Source organism: Dermacentor silvarum, chromosome 6, assembly GCF_013339745.2.
Source record: "Dermacentor silvarum isolate Dsil-2018 chromosome 6, BIME_Dsil_1.4, whole genome shotgun sequence".
NCBI lineage: Eukaryota > Metazoa > Arthropoda > Arachnida > Ixodida > Ixodidae > Dermacentor > Dermacentor silvarum.
Genome location: NC_051159.1, coordinates 20,319,954 through 20,343,651, shown reverse-complemented (window position 1 = coordinate 20,343,651; position 23,698 = coordinate 20,319,954). Strand labels below are relative to the sequence as shown.

At 55.4% G+C, this 23,698-nt stretch overlaps 1 protein-coding gene across 1 annotated transcript; it reads left to right on the top strand.

Moving 5' to 3' along the window:
- Positions 1-1,069: 1,069 nt before the first annotated feature.
- On the top strand, positions 1,070-1,780 carry LOC125946274 (putative protein TPRXL). Its single transcript, XM_049668969.1, has one exon. It carries the CDS (start codon positions 1,070-1,072, stop codon positions 1,778-1,780), a length of 711 nt encoding a protein of 236 aa, XP_049524926.1.
- Positions 1,781-23,698: the final 21,918 nt, after the last annotated feature.

Sequence of the window (23,698 nt, the reverse complement as noted above, 5' to 3'; positions counted from 1 at the left end):
TGGTACTACGAATGACACAATAGTAGCGCTAATGTGTGTTCATTTATTCTGCTTCTGGCAGGCACTGGGTACAGCAGAAGTACTAATACGTGCTGCTTTTGTCTGCTCTTGGCAGGCACTTGCTAGCATGCTTGTAACTTAACACTTAACAATGTCGGTGGCAGCATTAATTGTTTGAATTTTTCCTACTCCAGACACTTACTCATGTGCTTGTAATTTAGTTAAAAGTTTGCGTTGCGGCGGACATAGCGTTCTATTCGCTAATGAAGTGTGATTGCGACAAAAAATGCTTTGCCTCACCGAGGAAGTATTCACTGGGATTCTCGATACGCCCTGCTTGGAACCGCCGGCACAGCCACGTCGTCCACCAGACGAACGAGTCGTGGTCCGACCCCGGTCGCATTGGATCCACAGCCAGGGACCTCATGTCCGCGTTGCAGATCTGGGAAAAATGTGAATGCAGAAAGTCCCCGTTGGCAAGTGCACCGCAACTGTCAAAAGAATGATCAGTGCTAGTGACGTATACTTACGAACTTGCAGTTTAGGGCGTAGTATCCCTTGCGGCACATGAATGCAGCCTTGCGCTCACCCTTTGGTGCGATAATGTCAATGAGGCTGCCGTCCACGCATCCGATGACGCCGGGAATAGCACCGCGCCGAAGGAAACCCTCCTACACAGCTGCCTTTTCCTCGGACGTCTTGGGAAAATAGACCCACTTGTTGCGGGCCCCTCAGTTCGCGACAGCCTCTGCCACGCGTCGCACGCACTCGCTCACGGTCGACTGTGACACCCGGATCGTCTCCTCGCTCCCTACGGACGCTTGGAAGCTCCCGGTAGCAAAGAAGCGCAGCGCGCACAACACCTTCCGGACTCGCTCCGAAGCAGCAGCAACAGCCGAAAGGAGCGCGGCTCGACTCTTGAAGGGTCGACACGTTTCTCTCTGCTCCTGAGTCGTCAAGGTTAAGCCTCACCATGTCCGCTTGTGTCCTGCTCCCAAGTCAGCGCTCTTGAGCGTAGCCCTTTTTAGGGCTCCCGAGGGAGTAGGCACTTCGGCATGCCTTGGCCTTGATGGCTCTCCAGTCAAGCGAAGGACTGTCGCCGCGCTACCTGAGATCCGGGACGATCCGGAACGCCGCGGCACCACCTTCCCAGCGCGGTCGACGCGGCCGCCCTGAGCGCGACGCCATGGCGGCCCCTCATAAGAGCGCAGAGGACGACCACGTCGCCCCATCTCCCCCAGCCGGGGCCGGCATGGGCACACCTCTGGTTGTGCCTTTTCTCCTGTTGGCGCCTCTATCACGACGCCCGCTTCCTTCCGCGAGCGGCCCGGTGGAGAACGCGGCGGAGATGCCACACCCGGAGCCGAGCACGGACCAGTCAAGCTCGGACACGAGCCTCTCCGACACGAGCTGCTCCGACTCCTGCTCGTCATCCACCGAGCTTCCCGCCGACAGTGGGTCTTCGTCCCGTGGAGTCCACAACAGCGGCACCCTCGGGGATGACACGAGCGAAGGCTCCACCTTGAGCAGCTCGGCCAGCAGCAGCCGCTCAAGCTCCCCCGACGCGGGGGAATTATCGCGCGCGGAGCCGCAGGTGTTGCGGACGCCGCGTAGGGGCCAACGCGAGCGGATGCCTGCAACGTCGGCTCCGGCAAACGGTACGTGCTGCTTCTACCCAATCTTTCCTACGGCCAGTAATCTGCTCGAGAAGCGACATAAGTGCCTAAGGAAGACAGGGAAACCGCCCATTCCGGGTGAAATCCGACCTTTTTTGTGCTGAGAACGATTATCGGACCGAGACGCTCAGCTGCCCAGTTAAGCCTCACCCGGACTCTACCTCTCCGCCGGCACCGCCGGCAACGCCAGCCATTATGATGGAAGTAACGGTTGAAGGCCACACCGTAACCGCACAAGAGCTCCAGTCAGACGATTGGACACCAGTGCTGTATAAAGCCTACGCCTCCCGACCAGCCAGTTCGCCGAAGCCACCTCACCACTCCGGCAACGCTACCTCCGAGGCAGCTAACCCGAACGCCAGGAACGCGGCGGACGACGCAACAGCCGCCACCCGCAGCGGCAAGACGCCGGCCCGCCTACCACCTGCGACCAAGGAGACGCGCCTCACAGCGCAGCGTAGCAACCATCTGCCACCACTCCCACCCAACGCTATTCGAGTGGTCGTTCGCCCGCGAGGTGAACTACGGCTTCTAGACGTCCCAACACCTCGACTTACGAAAGCAGTGCAGACCCAGCTCCGAATCCCTCTACCAGACGACTTCTGCCTGCGCACCCACCCGACCAACAATACTTTCACCATGGCAACAACACACTCCCCAACAGCCGAGACTCTCAAGACGCTAACCTCCCTCGCAATTGGAGACCAAACCTACCCTTGCACGGCTTACGTGGCACCCCCACCGGGGGCTACCAGAGGAGTCATCACAAACGCCTATGACGACGAGACCCCAACGCAACTCAACCAAGACTTGGTCAGAAGAAATCCGGAGTACACCATACTAGCAGCCCGACGCATGGGAAAGACGCACTCCATCCTAATCACCTTCGACGCAAACGCAGTCCCGCACTCCATCAAATACATGAGAGCCATCCACCGCTGCACCCTATACCGCGGCAGTCCGGATGCCTGTACCAATTGCAGACAGCCGGGTCACCGTCACGACGTATGCCCAAGCCCCAAGACCAATCTTTGCCCCCGCTGTGGAACACAGCATTCGCAACAAGACCCTCCTTGTACGCCCAAATGCATTCTGTGTGAGGGCCCTCATCTTACCGGCACGGGATCGTGCAAGGGACGAAACCTTCACCAGCCAAGGAAACAGCCAAGCCACCCAGATACGCAGCAGCAGGAATCGGTCCCACCCAGGGACAGTTTTCCCCAATTGTCATCCGGACCCACCCAGCCCAACCAACACAAGCAAGCCTGGACAGAGCCATTGAAACAAGCCTGGAACACGCCCCTTTCTTATCACAAGCACACGACATCCATGACAGTGAATCCCAGTTTACAACACACCCTGGCGAAATCCCAGGAGGAGGCAGCGGCAGCCAAAGCAGAAGCTACAGCAGCCCGAGCAGAAGCCGCCGCTCTTCGACAATGCATCGCCAAACTGGAAGCCCAGATAAGTGCTCTTGCCACTGGATCTCCCATTTCACCTACCCCCGCTCCAACCGCACCTCAACCTCCTCCCCTTAACCCACCCAACGACCATACCTTGCCCAGCCACTCCAACCCTACTTCCTCTCCTGATTCGCTAGCAATGGAGGCTGACACGGAACTCTCTACAAATTCAACCACATGCACAACGCCACCTCCCTCCACCCCCCTCTCACTAGACGACATTCCAACCCTGCTTGAGTCCTTTGCTGCTCGCTTTGAGGCAAAATTGCAGGACGCTGTCACTCACATCAACCAGGAATGTGCAACCCTCAAAGACGCGGTTATTAACATAACACAAGACAATGCTGCTCTTAATCACCGATTCGACGTGCTAACCCAAGGGTTTTCTGACCGCTATAGCGATCTTGAGTCCCGGCTCAATTCTTACGCAACCCGCCTCACAAAGCTGGACTCCACCCCAAGTAGACGTAAGAAGCCTAAAGCAGCTGAAGGACAGGACAACCCTATCCCTACCACAGCTCACGACTTCCACCCCCCAGTTATCACGACTCCCAACCCCCCAATCGACTCTCATGCATGATGGCAGCTCCAAACCGTAATCTTACACTCTGGCAGTGGAACTGCCGGGGCTTTGGCCAGAAGCGTCATGTGGTCCACCAACTGCTGTCCTGCGCTACAGGACCCGACATCATTGCCCTGCAGGAGCCCTCCAACCCACTCACCCTCCCCGGCTATACTCCTATTCTACCCACATCCCCCCCGCCCACTCGGGTAGCGTTTCTAGTTAGCCGCTCAATCACCACCATCTCCCATTCCCTAGCGATTCAAGACATTGATCACCTTCTAATTGAGCTTGTGCCACAACACGCTCGAGCGAATAGTATCTTCGTCTTGAATGTATACAGCCACCCTAAATGCCTACAAAGCAACTTCGAACGCCTTTTTACTCTTGCGAAGCGCATAGCAAACAAGTGCCCCTTGCTCGTCGTAGGAGACTTTAACGCCCCGCATACGGCCTGGGGTTACCAGCACGACACACCGAAAGGACGTCGGGTTTGGTTAGCAGCGCAACAGACCGGTCTCTCCCTTCTTACCGACCCTACCTCTCCTACACGCACGGGAAACAGTGTCTGTAAAGACACTACACCAGACCTTACATTCGCACATCGCCTCCCTCACGCCACATGGTGCAACACACAAGAGAATCTGGGTAGTGATCATAGCATCATCGAAATTCTCTTAAATGCTCAACTACCCCGCAGACCTCCCAGAGGCTCCACTTTCACGAAGTGGGACTCTTTCCGATCATGTAGAGCAGCCCGCACCGTCGTCCCCATCACGGACATCACCGACTGGTCCAAACAATTAGAAAGTGATGTCCGATCCGTAACTCGTCCCCTACTAGAGGACTGCCCAAGCGACACAGTTGACTCCCGCCTCCTGCATTTATGGGAAGCTAAAGCAGGCCTAGAACGGCGCTGGCAAAGGCAGCGCTGGAACCGAACACTTAGACGCCGCCTCGCCCGTCTCAACAAAGAGATAGAGACGCACGCGGCGACTCTTTCACGACAAAACTGGGAATCACTATGCAACAAGCTAGATGGCAATATGAGTCTACCTCAGACCTGGAACCTCTTTAGGCACTTGATAGACTCCACTCAATCTAAGACCACACAAAGACACAACCTCACCAAACTCATACATACTTCCGATACACCTCCACCGGAATTCCTCCAAGAACTTCGAAATCAGTACTTCCCCACATACCCTCCTGTAACACACCCCGACTATACAGGCCCCGCTAACGACCTCCTTGACCAACCCATTACAGAAGCAGAAGTTCAGGCTGAACTCCAGAGACTTAACACGTCCTTAGCCCCCGGCCCAGACGGGGTACACAACAAGGCGCTCCGGAATATCGACGCCCAATCCATTGCCGCCCTTACCGAATACTTTAACGGGTGCTGGCAAAAGGGCACCCTCCCACCGCAATGGAAAGAAGCCAAAGTCGTGTTCTTACCCAAACCTGGGAAACCTCTGCTCACCTCTAACCTCAGACCGATCTCCCTCACTTCACTTCTTCTGTCGGCAAACTCATGGAGCATGTACTCCAGACCAGGCTCAGCAAGTACCTAGAAGGCAACAATCTCATTGTTGGCAACAATCTCAGTCCTGGGCTTTCCACACAGGACGTCTTCCTACAGCTAAAACAACACATTCTAGATTCCCAAACCTACGACACCAAAGCTATCCTAGGTGTGGATCTCACGAAGGCATTCGATAACGTTACACACTCAGCTATCCTACAGAACCTCACAACCCTGGCAGTGGGCGCCAGGATGTACAACTACATCCGAGACTTCCTCAGCCACCGCACAGCTACACTTACCTTCGGCGACCACCGCCTCCCAGGCATAACACTGGAAGCACGAGGTACGCCCCAGGGAGCCGTCCTCTCCCCTATTCTATTCAACATAGCACTTCTTCACTTACCCCAACAACTAGCTCAAATTCTCGACATTCATTTCAGCCTTTACGCCGACGATATCACTGTCTGGGCAAACCACGGCAGTGACGCCGAAATAGAACAACATCTACAATTGGCACTAAACACCATCGACACATATGTACAGGAGCGCGGCCTGACATGCTCCCCTTCCAAATCAGAGCTCTTTCTCTACCGCCCCAAGCAACACGATTAAGTCATTCCTTCCATCTCCCTTACGCTAGGTACCCATCCTATCCCACTAGTATAAAAATTCCGCGTGCTAGGACTAGTTCAACACTCCCACGGCGCGCACGGAGAAGTCATAGAGACTCTCCAAACACACGCTCAACAGACCACCCGACTTATTCGCCGCATAGCGAACCGCCGGGCTGGCCTACGTGAGCGAAACACACTTCGCCTTACTCAGGCTTACATCATAAGCCGCACCACATATGCCCTTCCATACCTACCCCTCCGACAGAAGGAGACAGACCGGGTAAACGCGCTCCTACGGAGTTGCACGAAAATGGCTCTACGCCTTCCCCCCAGCACATCCACCGACCGACTCCTCAAACTCGGTGTCCACAACACCTTTGAGGAACTCACAGAAGCCACCTTTACGGCACAAATATCCCGTCTATCTAGCTCAGCCGCTGGCCGCGCTCTATTATCCCAATTAATCCTAACCGCAATTACACACCCTACCGAGGGTGTCCCCCTTTCTTCTATCCTCCGCGCTAACCTCAACATACCTCCCATCCCCAAGAACATGCACCCTGAGCGAGATGGGAACCGCAGAATAGCAAGGGCTCGGGCCCTCCACAGACAGTACAGCGAGGACCATGATGTGGTCTACGTGGACGCAGCAGAGTATACGTCAGGCTCCCGTATGGCCCTGGCGGTAGCCGACAATCAGGCAAAGCTTCTAACCTCCAGCTCAATCATCACCAATTCCACTACAGAGGCAGAAGAGGCAGCCATCGCGCTTGCTCTCATCTCTACATCTGCCACCAAAATTATCACTGACTCCAAATCTGCCATTGTCAACTATGCCAACGGCTACATATCCCGCACCGCTGCTCGCTTACTACGCTTCTGGCAGCCCCGGCACCCCATAACCCTCATCTGGACGCCAGCACATGCCGGCCTCCCTGGCAATGAGGAGGCTCATTCCCTAGCCCGAGGTCTTACATTCCGGGCAGGAGGAGTCGAGCCCCCTCTACGAGCCAGGGAGCGCCTGCTTTCTTTCAGTGATATCCTTTCGTACTACCGGGACGAACGAAGGGAATACACACCCCCAGCCCCATCCCTCACCATCGCGCAGGCCGCACACTGGCGTCGACTACAAACTCGGACTGCCCCATACCCCTTGCTGCTACATGCACGATACCCAGACCAATCCCCCTCCTCATGCAACCTTTGCAGTAAACCAGGAGACTTCCTACACACCCTCCTCACATGCCCCACCTTCCCTCATCCCCCATCACAGACCGTGGCGGAGTCTTACTGGGAGACTCTTTTGACCTGCACTTCCCCTCAAGACCAGTGCTGGATCATCTCCAGTGCTATGAGAAGGATTGCGCTCCAAGGGCTCGCCTTCGCTTTGTAAGGGTGCGTCCTCACAGTAAGGGAGCACCCAAGTGCCATGTAGGGGTCTTCGCCCCCACCATCAATGGCAAAAAAAAGTTTCTACCACCACCACCCCCGACGCGGGAGAGACCAGCTCCCAGCATTCCCCGGAGCCCCAGTCGCTGGCGGACGGCACCGCCGAGACGCTGCTGCTCGCGGGTGATGACGTCGGCGAGGACCACGTCACTGTGCCGAGCTGCGTCACTCCTGCGCATGAGCAGGATGCTCCTCCTCAACCGCCGCTCGCTTCGCCGGGAGCAGTAGCAGACGGTGGCGGTGAGGACGGTGGGGCGAGGGAGGACACAATCTACGCGCCCGCAAACGAGGTCCCCTCTCCACGGGCAGTCTCCCTCTCCCCTGAGCTGCTGCTGGCTTCGCCGGCTCCGGTGGCAGACGACGGCCACGTGGGCGACGGGGCCCAGGAGAGCAGCAGCGCCAAACTCGTCCAACCACCGTGCGTCCAACCGGTCTCCTCTCCGCAAACCCTCTCCCCTCTACCGCCTCTCGTCTCTCTCGGTGACGCGCCCAGCCAGGAGAACAAGAAAAAAAAAAGGGAAAGAAGAAAGGCGCCCACCGCGATCGTGAGCAGCCTGCGCGTTTGGCGCTGAGCCGTGCTCCCTCAAGGGCTGCAGAAGATAGCGCCAACCTTTCCCTTTCCCTCAAGAACCACTTATCATCATCAGCCTGCGCTGAGCCGTGCTCCCTCAAGGGCTGCAGAAGATAGCGCCAACCTTTCCCTTTCCCTCAAGAACCACTTACCAGCCTGCTGCTTCCGGCGAGGCCGGGCCGCGGCGAACGGAACCTTCTGGGCCCCCGGCCGGTAACGGAGAACAGAGCGACCCCACGGCGGGACCAGGAGGGGAAACGCGTCCACGCTTCGTCCCTTTCGTGGCCCCTCTCGAACAACGAGCCGCTGACGACGACCTCCCCCAGTGGGAGTACACTGCGCTGTACAGGCCGGTGGCTCGGAGGTCGCATTTCCTGGCGGCATCGGGCGACGCCATCGCGGCGTTCCTTTCCGGAGTGCCCGGAGCGCATCGGGTCCGCCCCAACCTCCGGAGGAACGTCGTGGCAGTGGACACGCTCCCGGGCGAGGACTTCACGGCTCTGCTGGCGGTCCGCGTCATCTGTGATGTGCGCGTGAGGGCAAAGGCCCTCTTCTTGAACACGTGCACAGGCACACTTTTTGACGTGGACCCCACCTTCGATGGAGATACCATCTACGAGGGCCTCGAGTCGTCGGTTCCGGTGGTGGCGGTCACAAGGAGCGGCGACGTCGTGACGCTGCGATTCGCCGGCAGCAGTGTCCCCGAGGAAGTCCTGCTATTTCGCCGGCGGCGCGCCGTGCGACCGCGGCTGCCGCGACCACTGCAGTGTGGCCGATGCGGCTCTTCGGCCACGCGACTGTGACATGCTCGCGCGACCTCCGCTGCTTGCAGTGTGCCGGCCGGCACCCAACGAGCGCCTGCACTGTGGAGAGACGTCGGTGCCTCCACTGCGGGGGCCCGCACGCCGCAACGGAGCCGCGCTGTCCCCAGTGGCAGCTAGAAAGGAGGGTTGCTGCCGCTCTCACCAACTCCAAGCCGCGCATCACGCGCAAACAAGCGCTGGAGCTTGCGCGGGGCAGCGGCGTTACGGCAGCACCCTCACCCAAGCAACATCCCGTTACCCAGCGGGCGACGAAGCGTGGGCCACCTTCGTCGCGCCTGCAGCCGGGGCTGTCATATTCCGCGGCCCTCACGGGCGGAACTCAAGCAGGCAGCAGTACCAGAGGCGACGCGGGCGAACCGCCCGCCACCGACGACAACCCGGCGCAGCCCCCCGGAGCTTCGCCACTGGCCACAACCGAGCTAGTGGAGACGGCGCTCGCCTCGGCACTTCGCTCCCTCCTCGACTTGGTACCCGCCGACTCGCCGGCGCGTCACATGTGTGTGGCGGCGCTGGCAATGCATGACGCCCTGGTTCAGCATGGCTAGTACGCCCAGGGAACAGCGGCCGCGCATCGTTCAGTGGAACGTACGTTAGATGCGCTGCCGTCATCCTGAGCTCGCGGGTGGGGCTCTCCTCAGCGAGTACGACGTGCTTGCCCTGCAAGAAACGTACGTGCGCGCGGAGGAGCTCAACCTGCCGGGCTTTGTGGCGTACCACAGTGCCACTAGCTGCCAGCAGGCGTCATGCACGGCCAGCCCGTGTGTCGACCCCTCCCACCCAGCCGGCCGATCGCGTGCCTCTCTCTACGTGCGCGCTGGCCTTGCCCAGGCCGTGGTGAACGTGGACGACCTACCTTGCGCGAATGTGGAGTGCGTGGCGGTGACCGTGCGCGTCGGCGCCACCGACACATGTGTTGCCAGCGTCTACGTGCGGTCCGGTCGGCGCTGGGACACTGAGTTCGTGTGCCGCCTGTCTGACCGTGTTGGGGGGGACCTCGTGGTGTGCGGAGACTTCAACTCACATCACACGGCATGGGGCTCTAACCGCATCGACCGTAGTGGCCGTGGTCTGTTAGACAGTGTGCTCCGTGCTGGACTGCTCATCGCAAACACCGGAGCGGTAACCTTCGTGCGACGTGGCTGTGCGGGGAGTGCAATCGACCTCTCGCTGGTGTCGGAACGGTGCCACTTCGCCTGGCGCTGCAACCCCGACACGGGGGGTTCGGACCACTTCCCGATCTTCCTCGTGCCTCGCGCCACCGCCGATCTCCCGACGAGATCCTACAGTGTTGTGAATTGGCCGCGTTTCCGGGAACTGTGTGCTGCAGTGCCAGTCTCGGAGGGCGGCCTTTTTCGGCACATCGCCGAGTGTGCGCGAGCGGCCACGACCCGCTGTGTGGTGCCGGCTGGAACGCCTGTGCCAGACATCAAGCAGCTGAACCTGCGAGCTGCGCGCCGCAGGGCACAGCGCAGGGCCGTGCGCACCGGCAGGCGGGAGCACTGGACTGTTTACATGGACGCAGTCTGCCGTCGCCATGCGAGGCAGCGCCGCAGTGCGAGCTGGTCAAGCCTGTGCTGCTCGCTTGACGATCCGCGCGCGCGCTCGCGCCCGTGGCGCATCCTGGGTGCGGTCCTGCGGCCCCGTGTGCCACGCTGCCCCGCACTCTCCATCGCGGTGGCACGCGGCATCACCAACGCGCAGCTCGCAGAGCTGCTTGCGGCCACCTTCTGCCGTCCGCCCGCGGCGTCGACGAGGCCGATGGGCATCCTCCAGCCACATCACCACCCCCGGCGCGAGCTCATAGCCCCCCAGCGCTATTTCCCGACGGCCGGCACCCTGGATAAGACCACCGCGCTGTGCGCGGCTGACTTCACCATCGGTGAGCTGCGCACGGTGCTGGCGTCACGGAGGCGTCGCTCGGCTCCCGGTTCCGACGGCATCACTTACCAGATGCTGCGGAATTTCGACAGCGACCAGCTCCACCACCTGCTAGACGCCTTCAATGCTGTCTGGAGATCGGGCGTCATCTCGAAGGAGTGGAGCGAGGCGGTGGTTGTGCCGTTGCTCAAAAACGGCAAGCCACCACGCGACCCCGCCTCGTACCGACCGGTGTCGCTGACGTCTGCCGCGGGAAAGGGGCTCGAGACCATGGCTCTCCGGCGCCTCGAGTGGATAGCAGCGGTGCTCGACATCTTGGCGGCAAAGCGGAGTGGGTTCCGCCGTCTCCGTGCCACTGCCGACTCCCTGGCTGACGTCGTCACGACGCTCGAGGAGGCCAAGCACCGCGGCGACGCAAGCTACCTCGTCCTCCTCGACGTCATGAGCGCCTTCGATCGGCTGCCGCACGCCACGATTATCGACGCTCTGTGTGCCATGAGGGTCTTCGGGAGGTTACTCGCATATGTGGGGGCGTTCCTCAGTGGCCGTACGATGCGTGTGCGCGTGGGGGGAGTGCTCAGTCAGCCGCGCGCCGTCTCGACTGGTGTGCCGCAGGGCAGTGTACTGAGCCCTTTCCTCTTCAACCTCGCGCTCGCACGCATCAGTGACTACATCCCTCAGCTGCCGAAGTACGAGGTCCGTGTCGCGGTGTACGCGGACGACATCGCGCTGTTCGCCAGTGGCCCCACCGGCAGGGGCAGGGTAGTGCGCGGGTGTGTGCAGTCCGCACTCGACGCAGTTGACGCGTACGTCCGCGGCATCGGCCTCACTCTGTCGGCAGCAAAGACCGAGGCGATGCTCGTCCATTCAGGCTACGGGGCCCACCGAGCAGCTCCGTGTCTCTCCCTTCGCGGTGAGAGCCTCCCGTGGCGGAAGAAAGTGCGCTACCTCGGCCTCATCGTGGACCATCGGCTCAAGTGGCAGCCGGCTGTGGCTGCCCTGCGCAAGGGGACCAAACGGGTGGCGAGTGCCGCACGCACCCTCATGGCCCGCGGTCAGGGCTGCTCCCCCACCTTGGCACTGCGACTCTACAACTCGGTGGCCTCGGCGAGGGTACTGTACGGCCTGCCGCTCGTTGACCTCAGCCCAGCGAAGTGGGAGGCACTGGACACGGACCACCGAGCCATCGTCCGACAACTCCTGTGCCTCCCACACACGTCACCAGTGGGCGCCACCCTCGCCGAGGCTGGCGAGATCCCCGTCCTTCTGCGCGCGGTGGGGAGGGCGCTCGGCCACGTAGAGCGACTACACCAATCGCCACACGGGCGGCAGCTGGTGGACCGGCATAGGCGTATCTACCGGGGGGGCAGGGGGGGCACTTGCCCCCCCACTGTCAAAAGTGAGGGGGCACAGTAGGCCATTTGCCCCCCCACTTTTTAAAACGGGCACTTTCGGATGAATGCCAGAAAGTCCAACAAAACTACAGCTGACGCTAAATTTGTTTTCTTAATCTAGTGGCCACGTAAGGAATGCTTTTCTTTACTAAGTATCGCTCGCTTGGGCAGCGAGGATTGTCTCTTATGCCTCCTCATGACGCTCTAGCGGTCGACGCGCAGGATTCTCCATGCACGCTTGCATTGCGAAGAGGCCTGGCGCTGGACGTTCCCGCCCTAAAAAATGTACACTTGCGCTACTTGCATCACGCCTACTTTTTGGGACCGCCTAACCGTACTTGAAAACAAATTAGGCTTGTTATATTTAAGCTGCGGGCGAAGGGAGAGGTCCGGATAAAGTATTACAGTCAGCCGCGCCCAACGATTGGTGTGCAACGGCATGAAATCGCTGGATTATCAAATGCTGGAACTATTGCATCTCCCTCCAGAGATAGTCTACATAGCGTTGCAGTCTCAGTATCTTATCACCATCAAAAATCTAATCAAACCAATTAAAGGTATAACTATCGAATTTCATTGTGTAATCACGACTTGTATATATATATATATATATATATATATTGCCACCTGGTGTTTTGAGCCAGCAAACGATCAGCATTGCGTGCCCAGCAAGAACGGCGAAGAAGACGACGAAGTCGAAGATCCCGCGCCAGCTGGAGAACCATCTTTTCGTGTCTGGCATTCTTCGGGTCTGGCTGCTAGTACTGTTGATTGATCTTGCCTTAGCGCGTGACAAACTGGTGGAGGTGCTGGGTAATCTCATCTATGCACCAAACCCCTCCGAGCAGCAGGAGCTCCAGTCCTGTACCGGTGGTTACGCCTGTACACCGCGCCAGCAGAAGGATCCGTGGACAAGCCCCTGAGTTTGGACTCCTCCCAGAGACAATGGCAGCTCCGACCACCCCAACCGGTATGGAAGGCACTACGCCGATTCATTGCACGCTACTTAGTCCGCGAACGCCGAATCCTTTCCACGGTGCCATGCATGAGGATGTTGAAGATTGGCTGGTGCACTATGAACGTGTTGCCTCGTACAACAAGTGGAACGATGCAGACAAACTGAAAAACGTATATTTCAGCCTTAACGATGGCGCACGTGTTTGGTATGAGAACCGTGCAGATGCCCTAACTTCTTGGGAAGAATTCAAACGCCGTCTTTTTGAGACGTATGCGAGCCCTGATCGCCGAGAACGAGCTGAGCGTGATCTCCAGTCCCGTATACAAATGCCGAATGAAGGTGTCGCAATGTACGTCGAGGACATGACACGTCTCTTTCGACGAGCCGACCCCAGCATGTCGGAAGAAAAGAAGGTGCGGTACCTGATGCGCGGAGTGAAAGAGCAGCTGTTCGGCGGTCTCGTGCGCAGTCCTCCAAAGACTGTGTCAGAATTTCTTTCCGAGGCCGTCACCATGCAACAGACTCTTCGGCAGCGGGCACCATCATACGAACGCCAAGTGAACGCTGCCTCACCTACGGACTTCTTCGGAGCTCTCGGGGGCCACGTCGATTTCTTTCGAGAGCTCATCCGGTCCGTTATCCGCGAAGAACTGCAGAAACTGTCGGTACCCTCACAGCCGACGCTCAGCTCTTTGTCCAGCGTTGTCCGTGACGAAGTGCATCATGCGTTAAGAGAACCACCCTTCAGCACAGACGCTCAACCGCTAAGAACTGACAGCACCCGTATGTCATATTCGCAAGCTTTGCGGCAACCTGCCCCACCTTCCTTCCCGCTTCGGACCGCGTCTCCGGCCATACTACAGTCCGACCAAGCGACCTCTTATTACCACGACCACCGACAGGCCCCAAGGAAATCAGACGTGTGGCGGGCACCTGATCGCCGTCCGCTTTGCTTTCACTGTGGTGAAGCTGGGCATGTCTACCGACAGTGCTCTTATCGAGAGCTCGGATTACGCGGATTCTCGGCAAACTCGCCGCGACCTAGGTTCGGCCAGCGTCCTCCTGCGATTGAAGAATACGTTGCCCAGCAGCGCGGATCCTCATCAGCTCGACACCAGTCACGCTCCCCTTCGCCGCGGCGATTTTCTCCGACTCGCCGTACGTATTCGAGCGTGGTGCAGGGTCGGTCGCCCAGTCCGCGCCGGGAAAACTAACCACAGCGGCCTTCGGGGGTGAGGCCGCTCTGTCTGGACGTAGTCAAGGACCCCTGCTGACCCGTACGCGACCCGACGATACATCGACGACGACAGTACCTGCTGATTACAGACGACGAATTTCCTTGGACATTCCTGTATTGCTCGACGGTCGTGACGTGACTGCTTTAGTGGACACTGGAGCAGATTATTCGATAATCAGCGAAAAACTGGCCACCCTTCTGAAGAAAGTGACGACGCCTTGGAATCAAACGCCAGTTCGTACAGCTGGCGGGCACATCGTCACACCACTCGGCATGTGCACGGCACGAATACAGATTCGCGGCTCTACGTTTGTTGCCAGCTTGAGCATTCTCCCTCAGTGTTCTCGTGACCTAATCATCGGCATGGACTTTCTCAGGGAGCACGGAGCTATCATCGACATTCGACAACGCCTCGTCACTTTCTCGACAAAGAGCGCCGCTACGACGACCAACACCATCCACGCTCGAGCACCTCTTCGTGTCATCGACGACGCTGTCACGTTACCACCGCGTGCAAGTATCGTGGTTCAAGTGGCATGTGACAGACTCTTACACGGTGAAGCGGTCGCAGAAAGCAATCACTCTCTCCTGCTTTCTCAAGGTGTTTGCGTAGCAAGAAGCCTTATTGATCTCCATGATGGTCACTGTGACGTTCTTGTCACGAACTTCAGCTACGAACACCGCCACCTTTTCCCTGGTACTGTCATCGCCTACGCCGACCCGATCGCCGACGTCACTGAATGTTTTGCTTCCCAGGCAATCGTCACTACTAAAGCACCTCTAAGCAACGTCGACATTAGTGCAACGCTTTCTGAAGACAACAAACAACCCCTGCGTGACCTGTTGCTCGAATTCCACTCTTGCTTTGCACGGTCGTCGAAGATCCGTCAAACGTCGATTACTAAACACCGTATCATCACCTATGACGACGCGCACCCCATACGGCAGCAGCCTTATCGTGTTTCCCCGACCGAACGACATGCCATTCAAACGCAGGTGAAGGAAATGCTTCAAGACGGCGTAATACAGCCTTCATGCAGTCCCTGGTCGTCGCCTGTCGTGCTTGTTAAAAAGAAAGATGGCACGCTTCGGTTTTGTGTTGACTACCGGAAGCTAAACAACGTCACAAAGAAAGACGTATACCCGTTGCCTCGTGTCGACGATTCTCTGGACAGGCTTAGGCGCGCGAAGTATTTCTCCTCTATCGATCTGAAAAGTGGCTACTGGCAAATTGAAGTAGATGAGCGGGACCGCGAGAAAACTGCCTTTGTGACTCCGGACGGCCTTTACGAATTTAGAGTACTTCCTTTCGGCCTCTGTTCCGCTCCAGCCACATTCCAGCGAATGATGGATACCGTTCTCGCTGACCTCAAATGGAAAAGCTGCCTCGTCTATCTCGATGATGTCGTTGTCTTTTCGGAAACTTTTGACGAGCACCTTCGACGCCTTCGGAACGTACTCGAAGCCATTCGATCGGCTGACCTTACCCTCAAGCCAGAGAAATGCCATTTCGGTTACGAGGAACTGAAGTTTCTCGGTCACGTCGTGAGCGCGGCAGGTGTTCGGCCCGATCCCGAGAAGACTGCTGCCGTAGCTGCTTTTCCAGCTCCAACCGACAAGAAAAGTGTCAGACGATTTTTGGGCTTGTGCGCATATTATCGACGCTTCATTGAAAATTTTTCGAAGATTGCAGAGCCGCTATTTCGCCTTACGCGTCACGACTCGCCATTCCTCTGGACTGATGAACAACAGACCGCCTTTGCCGAGCTACAACGTCGATTGTCTTCTCCTCCCGTGCTCGGTCATTTCGATGAGGACGCTGACACAGAAGTACGCACTGACGCCAGCAATATTGGTCTCGGAGCTATCCTGGTGCAAAGGCAAGACGGGACTGAACGAGTTATAGCTTACGCGAGCCGCACTCTGTCACGCGCCGAGTCCAATTATTCCACCACAGAGAAGGAGTGCCTCGCGGTCATTTGGGCTACTACAAAGTTTAGGCCGTATCTCTACGGGAGGCCATTTAAGGTTGTGACCGATCATCACGCTTTGTGCTGGTTGGCCAACCTCCGAGACCCTTCTGGACGATTGGCACGTTGGAGTCTGCGACTCCAGGAATTTAACTTCACCATCGTCTACAAGTCTGGCAGAAAACATGAAGATGCTGACACGCTCTCACGAGCACCTGTTGAATCCCAGAATCCTGACGAGGAAGATGACAGCGCCTTCCTGGGAGCCCTCAGCCGTCCGGATCTGCTCGCTAAACAGCGATCGGACGCTGAGTTAAGGCCCATCATCGATCACTTAGAAGGCGACATCGCGTCCATTCCTCGCCCTATTTCGCGACGGTTGTCGTCATTTTGCCTACGAGAGGGCATCTTATACAAAAGAAACACAGGTGCCGGCGACAAACCACATCTTCTAGTAGTGCCTCAAGACCTTCGCGACGACATCCTATTAGCCTGCCACGACGAGCCGACATCTGGTCACTTGGGCTACTCAAGGACTCTGGACAGGGTACGACAACTGTACTACTGGCCTAGACTGACTGCTTGCGTCAAACGCTACGTGAAAGGATGTCGTGAATGCCAGCGCCGCAAGTCACCACCCTTCAAGCCTGCAGGCCTTCTACAACCCATCGACCCCCCGCGTACGCCGTTTGATCAAGTTGGAATGGACCTTCTTGGCCCATTTCCCTTGTCTTCCTCCGGCAATAAGTGGATCATTGTCGCAACCGATTACTTGACGCGTTACGCTGAGACGAAGGCACTACCACGCGGGACAGCATCTGAGGTTGCCCAGTTTTTTATGCATCACATTGTGCTTCGGCATGGCGCACCGTCATTCATCATCACTGACCGAGGGACGGCGTTTACGGCGAAGCTTCTGGACGACATCTTTAAGTTGAGTTACACGAGTCATCGAAAGGCCACTGCATACCACCCTCAGACTAACGGCTTGACAGAAAGACTAAACAGAACACTGGCAGACATGATCTCTATGTACGTGGATGTGCAGCACAAAACGTGGGACGAAATCCTGCCGTACGTAACGTTTGCGTACAACACTGCCACGCAGGAAACTACACGATTCACGCCGTTTCGCCTCGTTTATGGTCGAGATGTTCAAACTATGCTCGACGCCATGATTCCGTATGACGACATCGATCAGCCCGACCAGTTAGCCCCTGACGTCGAGGAGTACATTCAGCGAGCCGAGGAAGCACGTCAACTGGCCCGTGTGCACATAAGACAGCAGCAGTGTACAGATGCAATAAGGTACAATCTCCACCATCGACAAGTTACCTATGAGCCCGGTGACCAAGTTTGGGTTTGGACCCCCATTAGACGGCGAGGCCTCAGCGAGAAACTCCTGAGCAAGTACTTCGGACCGTACAGAGTATTAAGGCGTGTCAGTGACGTGAACTATGAAGTGATTCCAGACGGAGACCTATCATCACCCAAGCGCCGATTACCACGCCCAGAGATTGTACATGTCGTCCGCCTCAAGCCGTATTTCACACAGTGATGTTCATACAGTGTAGTGGTGAACAAACTTTTTTTTTCTTTTTTTGCTGTAGTCGCGACGTCCTCCGAAGAACTGCGAAGCGATTGTTTTTTTGTTCCCGACCACAGAACGCATTTTTCGCCTCGTGTTCATGTCCGTATGTGGGCTAGCGCGTTTCCATTTTTTTTTTGTGTGTGTGTCTTACCTAATTTATGTACTTTCCGTGTACGTCTTGTGGTTGAGCATCGAGTCGATGCTTCATTGGGAGGGGGAATAATGCCACCTGGTGTTTTGAGCCAGCAAACGATCAGCATTGCGTGCCCAGCAAGAACGGCGAAGAAGACGACGAAGTCGAAGATCCCGCGCCAGCTGGAGAACCATCTTTTCGTGTCTGGCATTCTTCGGGTCTGGCTGCTAGTACTGTTGATTGATCTTGCCTTAGCGCGTGACAATATATATATATATATATATATATATATATATATCTTCGTGAAAATAACCTTTGTCGAACGCGCAAAGCCATTTCAATACCAATAGAACACTGAAATGAATTTTCTCTAAAGGCCTGTGTGACTTCTGATTTTATCTGTTTCATTTTCAGGCCGTTTTTAAATAAGAGCTACACTAGTACTTGTTTCTGTACAGGAGCAATAACAGCAGATATTTCATATTTTGAAAAAAAGGGAACCCACTTTTTGGTGACGTGTACCCAAAAAGGTTGCTTACGTGCTCGAAAAACAGTTACTGAATATTGGCTTTCTCCCAATTTTTCTGCGCTATACACGGCATTTAGTTCTTTTCCCCCGGTATCCTCGGTAAACTATTCGGGGCACGGTGCTTATATCTATTCGAAGTAGGAAGCAATGTTCTGGGTGGCGAGCGATTTATCTTTATTCTGTTTAGGTTCTTTACAGCCTTTGCAGAAAGTTACTGATTGAAGTGTTCCAGAGTGCCATACTGCCGCTAGTCGAAATGTTTCCCAGACTCCCAAAACAACTACACAAGATATTGACTTGAAATTCCGTGAAAATAGGGATAATTTCAAGTGCAATGCATGGCGAAACTTTCATTTTCCTGTTTTAAATGCAAGTGTTGCAGATAATTGCTAAACCATCGTTCTCTCCATGTGTTTTCGTGCATGATACTAGATGCGGAGTTTGTTTCTCCGGTGTCCCCGGTGAGCTAAACAAGGCATCTTGTTTATATCTGGGGAAAATTACGGGCATAGCATGGGCAATATGTAGGGAATGTCCCAAATGAGTGGGTTAAATTCGCCTTTTTCCAGTAGAATAGAATGCTTCACTGTCGTAGATTTAACTACAAGTGAGGTCAAATTTTGCGAACTTAAGGGGAACAATTCGCCAATTTTACCGTGGGATGTGCGATGGTAAAATGCGTGTATATGCGATGGTAAATGCATGTTGATCAAATGCAGTTAAAAAAACTGTAAGCAAGTATTCGAAAGTATCACACTGCTTTGATTAGTTAGGTTTCCCAATATCCCAAGAGAACTCTGCGTTTAAGATATTTTATACTTTGGCAGAAGAGGTAGCATTTTCAGCAGATTGTGTCGCGAAGTTGTAACGTTTCTGGCTTATTTAGGAGCGTTACGAATAATTATTGAACCCTAATTTTTTTTCTCGCTACTTTTTCATGCGTGATATGTTGGGTTTACCTTGTGTCCTCACTGAACTAAAGGAAGCAGCTTCTATATGTTTTGTGGCTCAGAGGACCAGGTAATGTTTGATGTCTAGGTAAAGTTCAAAATAGATGGGTAATTGGGGCTTTCGCAATAAATTACGTATGCAGCGCTCTAGAGTGTTATAAGCCTGTCTAAGGGGCAGAATGGAGCCCACAGCCCTCACAGAACTATAAATGCCACCAAGACCAAATTTATCGAAAATTTGGGGTACGCTAGCTATGAAAACTCTCTGAGCGAAGTTAAATGAGGTTGGATCAAACACGGTCTTTGTAAAAAAAAAATTCTTATTCAAGTGCCAGAGCGTGTGATATGGTCGCTTCCAGCTGTGCTTCCCAGTGTTCCGATATAGTTGTAGATTACAACGTGGAAAAAGGAGGGAGGGTCATGGTAAGTGCAATGTGCGACAAAATTTTCGCGTTCCTGGTTCAGTTAGAATTGCATTGCAAATAATTACTAAGCCGTCGTATTTCCCCCTATTTTCATGCGTCATAAGGCGTTCCTAGTTGGTTCCATCGATGGCCTCGGTGAACTAAACAAGACACTTTGTGTATATTTGGCGAGAATATAGGGCGCGGTATGGGCGCTAAGTAAGTAAACTACATAGTTATGATTTGTGCAGTAAATTACGGAAGCACGCGATCCGGAGCTCTATGAATGTGTGTTACGAACAAAACAGAATTGATCCTGCTGCGCTGGGTGAACTCTGAACTCAATCGATATATCAAAGCTAGCAAAATTTGAATGGGGGGGGGGGGGGGAGTAGGGAGATAAATGGTAAATGTTATGGCGAAGTTAGATTTGTTAAGGAATTACTGGCTTTTTGAGAATTTCTACCAAGAAGTGCTTTGAAGCATTACATACGGGCAAGGTTTCAAATACCACAGTCATATACGGGCAAAATTTTAAACTATAAGGTATAATCGCAGGTAAGTGAAACTTTTATTGAAACTGATCGAAAGAAACAGCTTCGCTGAAAATTTTGTTGTAATTCTGCAAGGTCGCACACGTCTGCTGCCTTTTCTGTGAATATTGCAAGTCATTTATGTGGATTGTACTTCGTTGCGTATAACCTTTACAATACGATTACCTTAACTAGCGATACATTCGTGCTGTAGACTTAAACATCAGGTACAGTTTTTTGTTTAATTGGTAAAATTGCCTCCAGCAAATGTGCATTTTTTATGTGCGCTGCATGACCCACCGTGGTTTCTTAGTGGCGGTTGGGCTGCTAAGGGCAAGGTCGCGGGATCAAATCCCGGCCATGGTGGCCACATTTCGATGGGGGCGAAATTCGAAAACACCCGCGTACTTAGATTTAGGTGCGCGTTAAAAAACCCGAGGTGGTCCAAATTATTCCGGAGTCCCCCACTACGGCGTTTCTCATAATCAGATCGTGGTTTTGGCACGTAAAGCGCCATAATTAATTACGTGCGTTGCACTACTGCTCCTGGGCAGGATCAGGGACCTCTGGGCACCCACTGCGTTCTGTCCCTGTATCATAAATTTTATAGTGTGTAAAGAAGTAAATGCAAATTGAAATAAGTTTTCGGGCATCCATGGTTTGCCATGTGTGATTGATAAATAGGTCTGTGTTAGTTTAACATAACAATAACTGACAGGAGTATTTCCAGGCGTTTTCGCTTAGTACAATAGTAATTCGATATATATATATATATATATATATATATATATATATATATATATATATATATATATGAGTATTTCCAGGCGTTTTCGCTTAGTACAATGGTAATTCGATATATATGAATACTCATATATATATATGAGTATTTCCAGGCGTTTTCGCTTAGTACAATAGTAATTCGATATATATATATATATATATATATATACAATAGAGGGAGCGAGTCAGATCGATTGCGGTTTGCCCCCCCCCCCACTCGAGAAATAGTTGGTACGCCACTGTGGACCGGTTTCTCTCCCTGCCCAACTCCGGCATGGGGCGCCGCGTCACCGAGTTCGCCAGCCTTGTCGGCCCGGGACCGTCGTGTGCGTGGCTACCGCCCCCTCCGCATCGCCGCCGCCGGCTAGACATCCGCACCACCGTGCCTGGCGTCAGAGGGAAGCGCAACACCGCCGCCTGCGCTCTGCGACAGGAGACGGCCGCGGTGATCGAGGAGCAGCTCTCCGGCCGCGTGCTTGTGTACACCGACGGCTCTGTGCTCCGAGACGGCGCGGCTTCGGCGGCCTGCGTTGCCCCCGAACTCTCGGCACAGAGCCAGTGCCGTGTCCTGCGCGCGGTGTCGTCAACGCATGCGGAGCTGGCCGCCATTGACCTGGCTGCCGAGCTGCTGCTCGAACTTCCTGTCCGGCGAGCGGCCGTCCTGACGGACTCACGGGCGGCGCTGTGCATGCTGGCCAGGGAGGATCACGGTCCCACGCTCATCCGCCGGCTCCAGTGCAAGCTTGACGGCGTTTGCGAGCGGGGATGCGACCTCGTCTTCCAGTGGGTACCTTCTCACGTTGGCCTGCAGGGAAACGAGGAAGCAGACCGGCTCGCAAAGGTGGCCCATTCCTCGCCGGTCCCGCTGTCGCGGTTCGTGACACGGTTCGACATCGCCCGCCACTCCGTGGCCGGCTATCTGAGCACGCAGCACCCGGACCCTCGCGTCGCCGGCGGCGTGCCCCCCAAGTTTCTGCCCCGCAGGGGCCTGAGCCGGCGAGACCGCGATCTCATCCTGCGACTCCGCATCGGCTGCGGCCGGACGGCCGAAAGGTGCATCGGCTGTCGGGGGAGGGCTCACCGTCCTGTGATGGGTGCGCCGACATTGAGACGGTTGAGCACGCCCTCCTTCAGTGCCCCGCACGTGCATCGGAGCGCGGCGCACTTGTTACGACATACCGTCGCCTCGGGCTGCCCGCGGATACTACGCAGCAGCTCCTGTTCCCGGCCACCCCTCCATTGCCAGGCACGCCTTCTCGGCGTTACTTGTTTATCTGGAGGAAGCCAACCTGCGCGCTCGGCTGTGAGTCGTGCCGCCTTCACCTCCTGGCCTTGCCGCTCGGTTTTTCTTTTTTTTTTCCCTCTCTTTCATTTTTTTTTCTTTTATTATTACCCCCCCTCCCCCCCACTTTCTCTCTACCCTGTCACTATATCTCCCTCACCCCCTTCCCTGTACAGCGCTGTTGAGGTGCCCTCCCCCGAGAGGCAGTTACGGCGCTGTACTTTTCTCATATCTACAAAGAATCACTCACGCACACACACAACACCTTCCGCTCCACCGACACTCCCGTCGCGCGCTCCGCTTCTAGTTCCCCCGCCAGCTCCTCCCACAACAACCGCACCGTTTCCTTCGAGAGGCGAAAATGCTGTCGAAAATGGTCATCCGGCATTTCAGACGCGTTCTCCGTGCCCACGTCGGTGACGGCGAAGAGCCACCGCCATAGCAATGAGCGGGGCAGCTATTTTTTATGCGTTCTGAAATGACCCTGCCTCCGCCGGTGCTAAAAAGTATGACTTTTGCTCCGCATAATGAGTGCGTCAAAGTCGTTTTGACGTAGCGGGTCTTGGCGGGTTCCTGACGCCGCGTGATTGACAGAAAACATGGGCATGGGCCGGTCATTTTCGACCAATGGCAGCTGGGTAATGACGTCAAAAGTCATAGGCAAAAGTAATGGAATTGCTACAAAATCGCACCCCTGGGTTCACTTCGCCTGTTTTCTTGACACGCCGTGCAGTGCCGCACAAATTCTCCAATCTGCGCGTCCATCCGAGGCCACCAAACATAGGATCTCGCGATAGCCTTCATGGCCGATACTCCCGGGTGATTTGCGCGCAACAGGACGAGCACACGCTTTCGCAACGACCACGTGGTTTCCCCAGACCACGCAATCTCTGTGCACAGACAGTTCATGGTGTCTTACTCGTGTGCACTGAAATGAGGTTTATTGGAACTGGCGTAGATGTAGATCCTTCGGACGTACTGGCACGGAACGGTCGGCTAAACAGTTACGTCGGGCAGCGCTCTGAACCGTAACTTTGGCGTCGTCTTTCGCGGAGCGATCACGATGCTGCAGCTGTTGGTGGTGTGCATCATCTTCAGAGCATGTTGTACTTCTTCATCACAGCACCATATTCTTGGGGAACCCGCTCTTTCGGCCAGCCGTCAACGATCCATTTCATCACCTTTGATTGCTGGAAGTCTTGCGACGTGCACGATTTAATATCACCGGCAGTGACTGATAGGTACTCTACGGCTTCCAAGAGTAAGACATCGCCTGGAACCTCGGCCTCTGGATAAAATCGCGGAGCCGGCAATCTGCTCAGACAGTCCGCGTTAGCAGTGTCCTGCGTTTTGCGGTACTCGAGTTGAT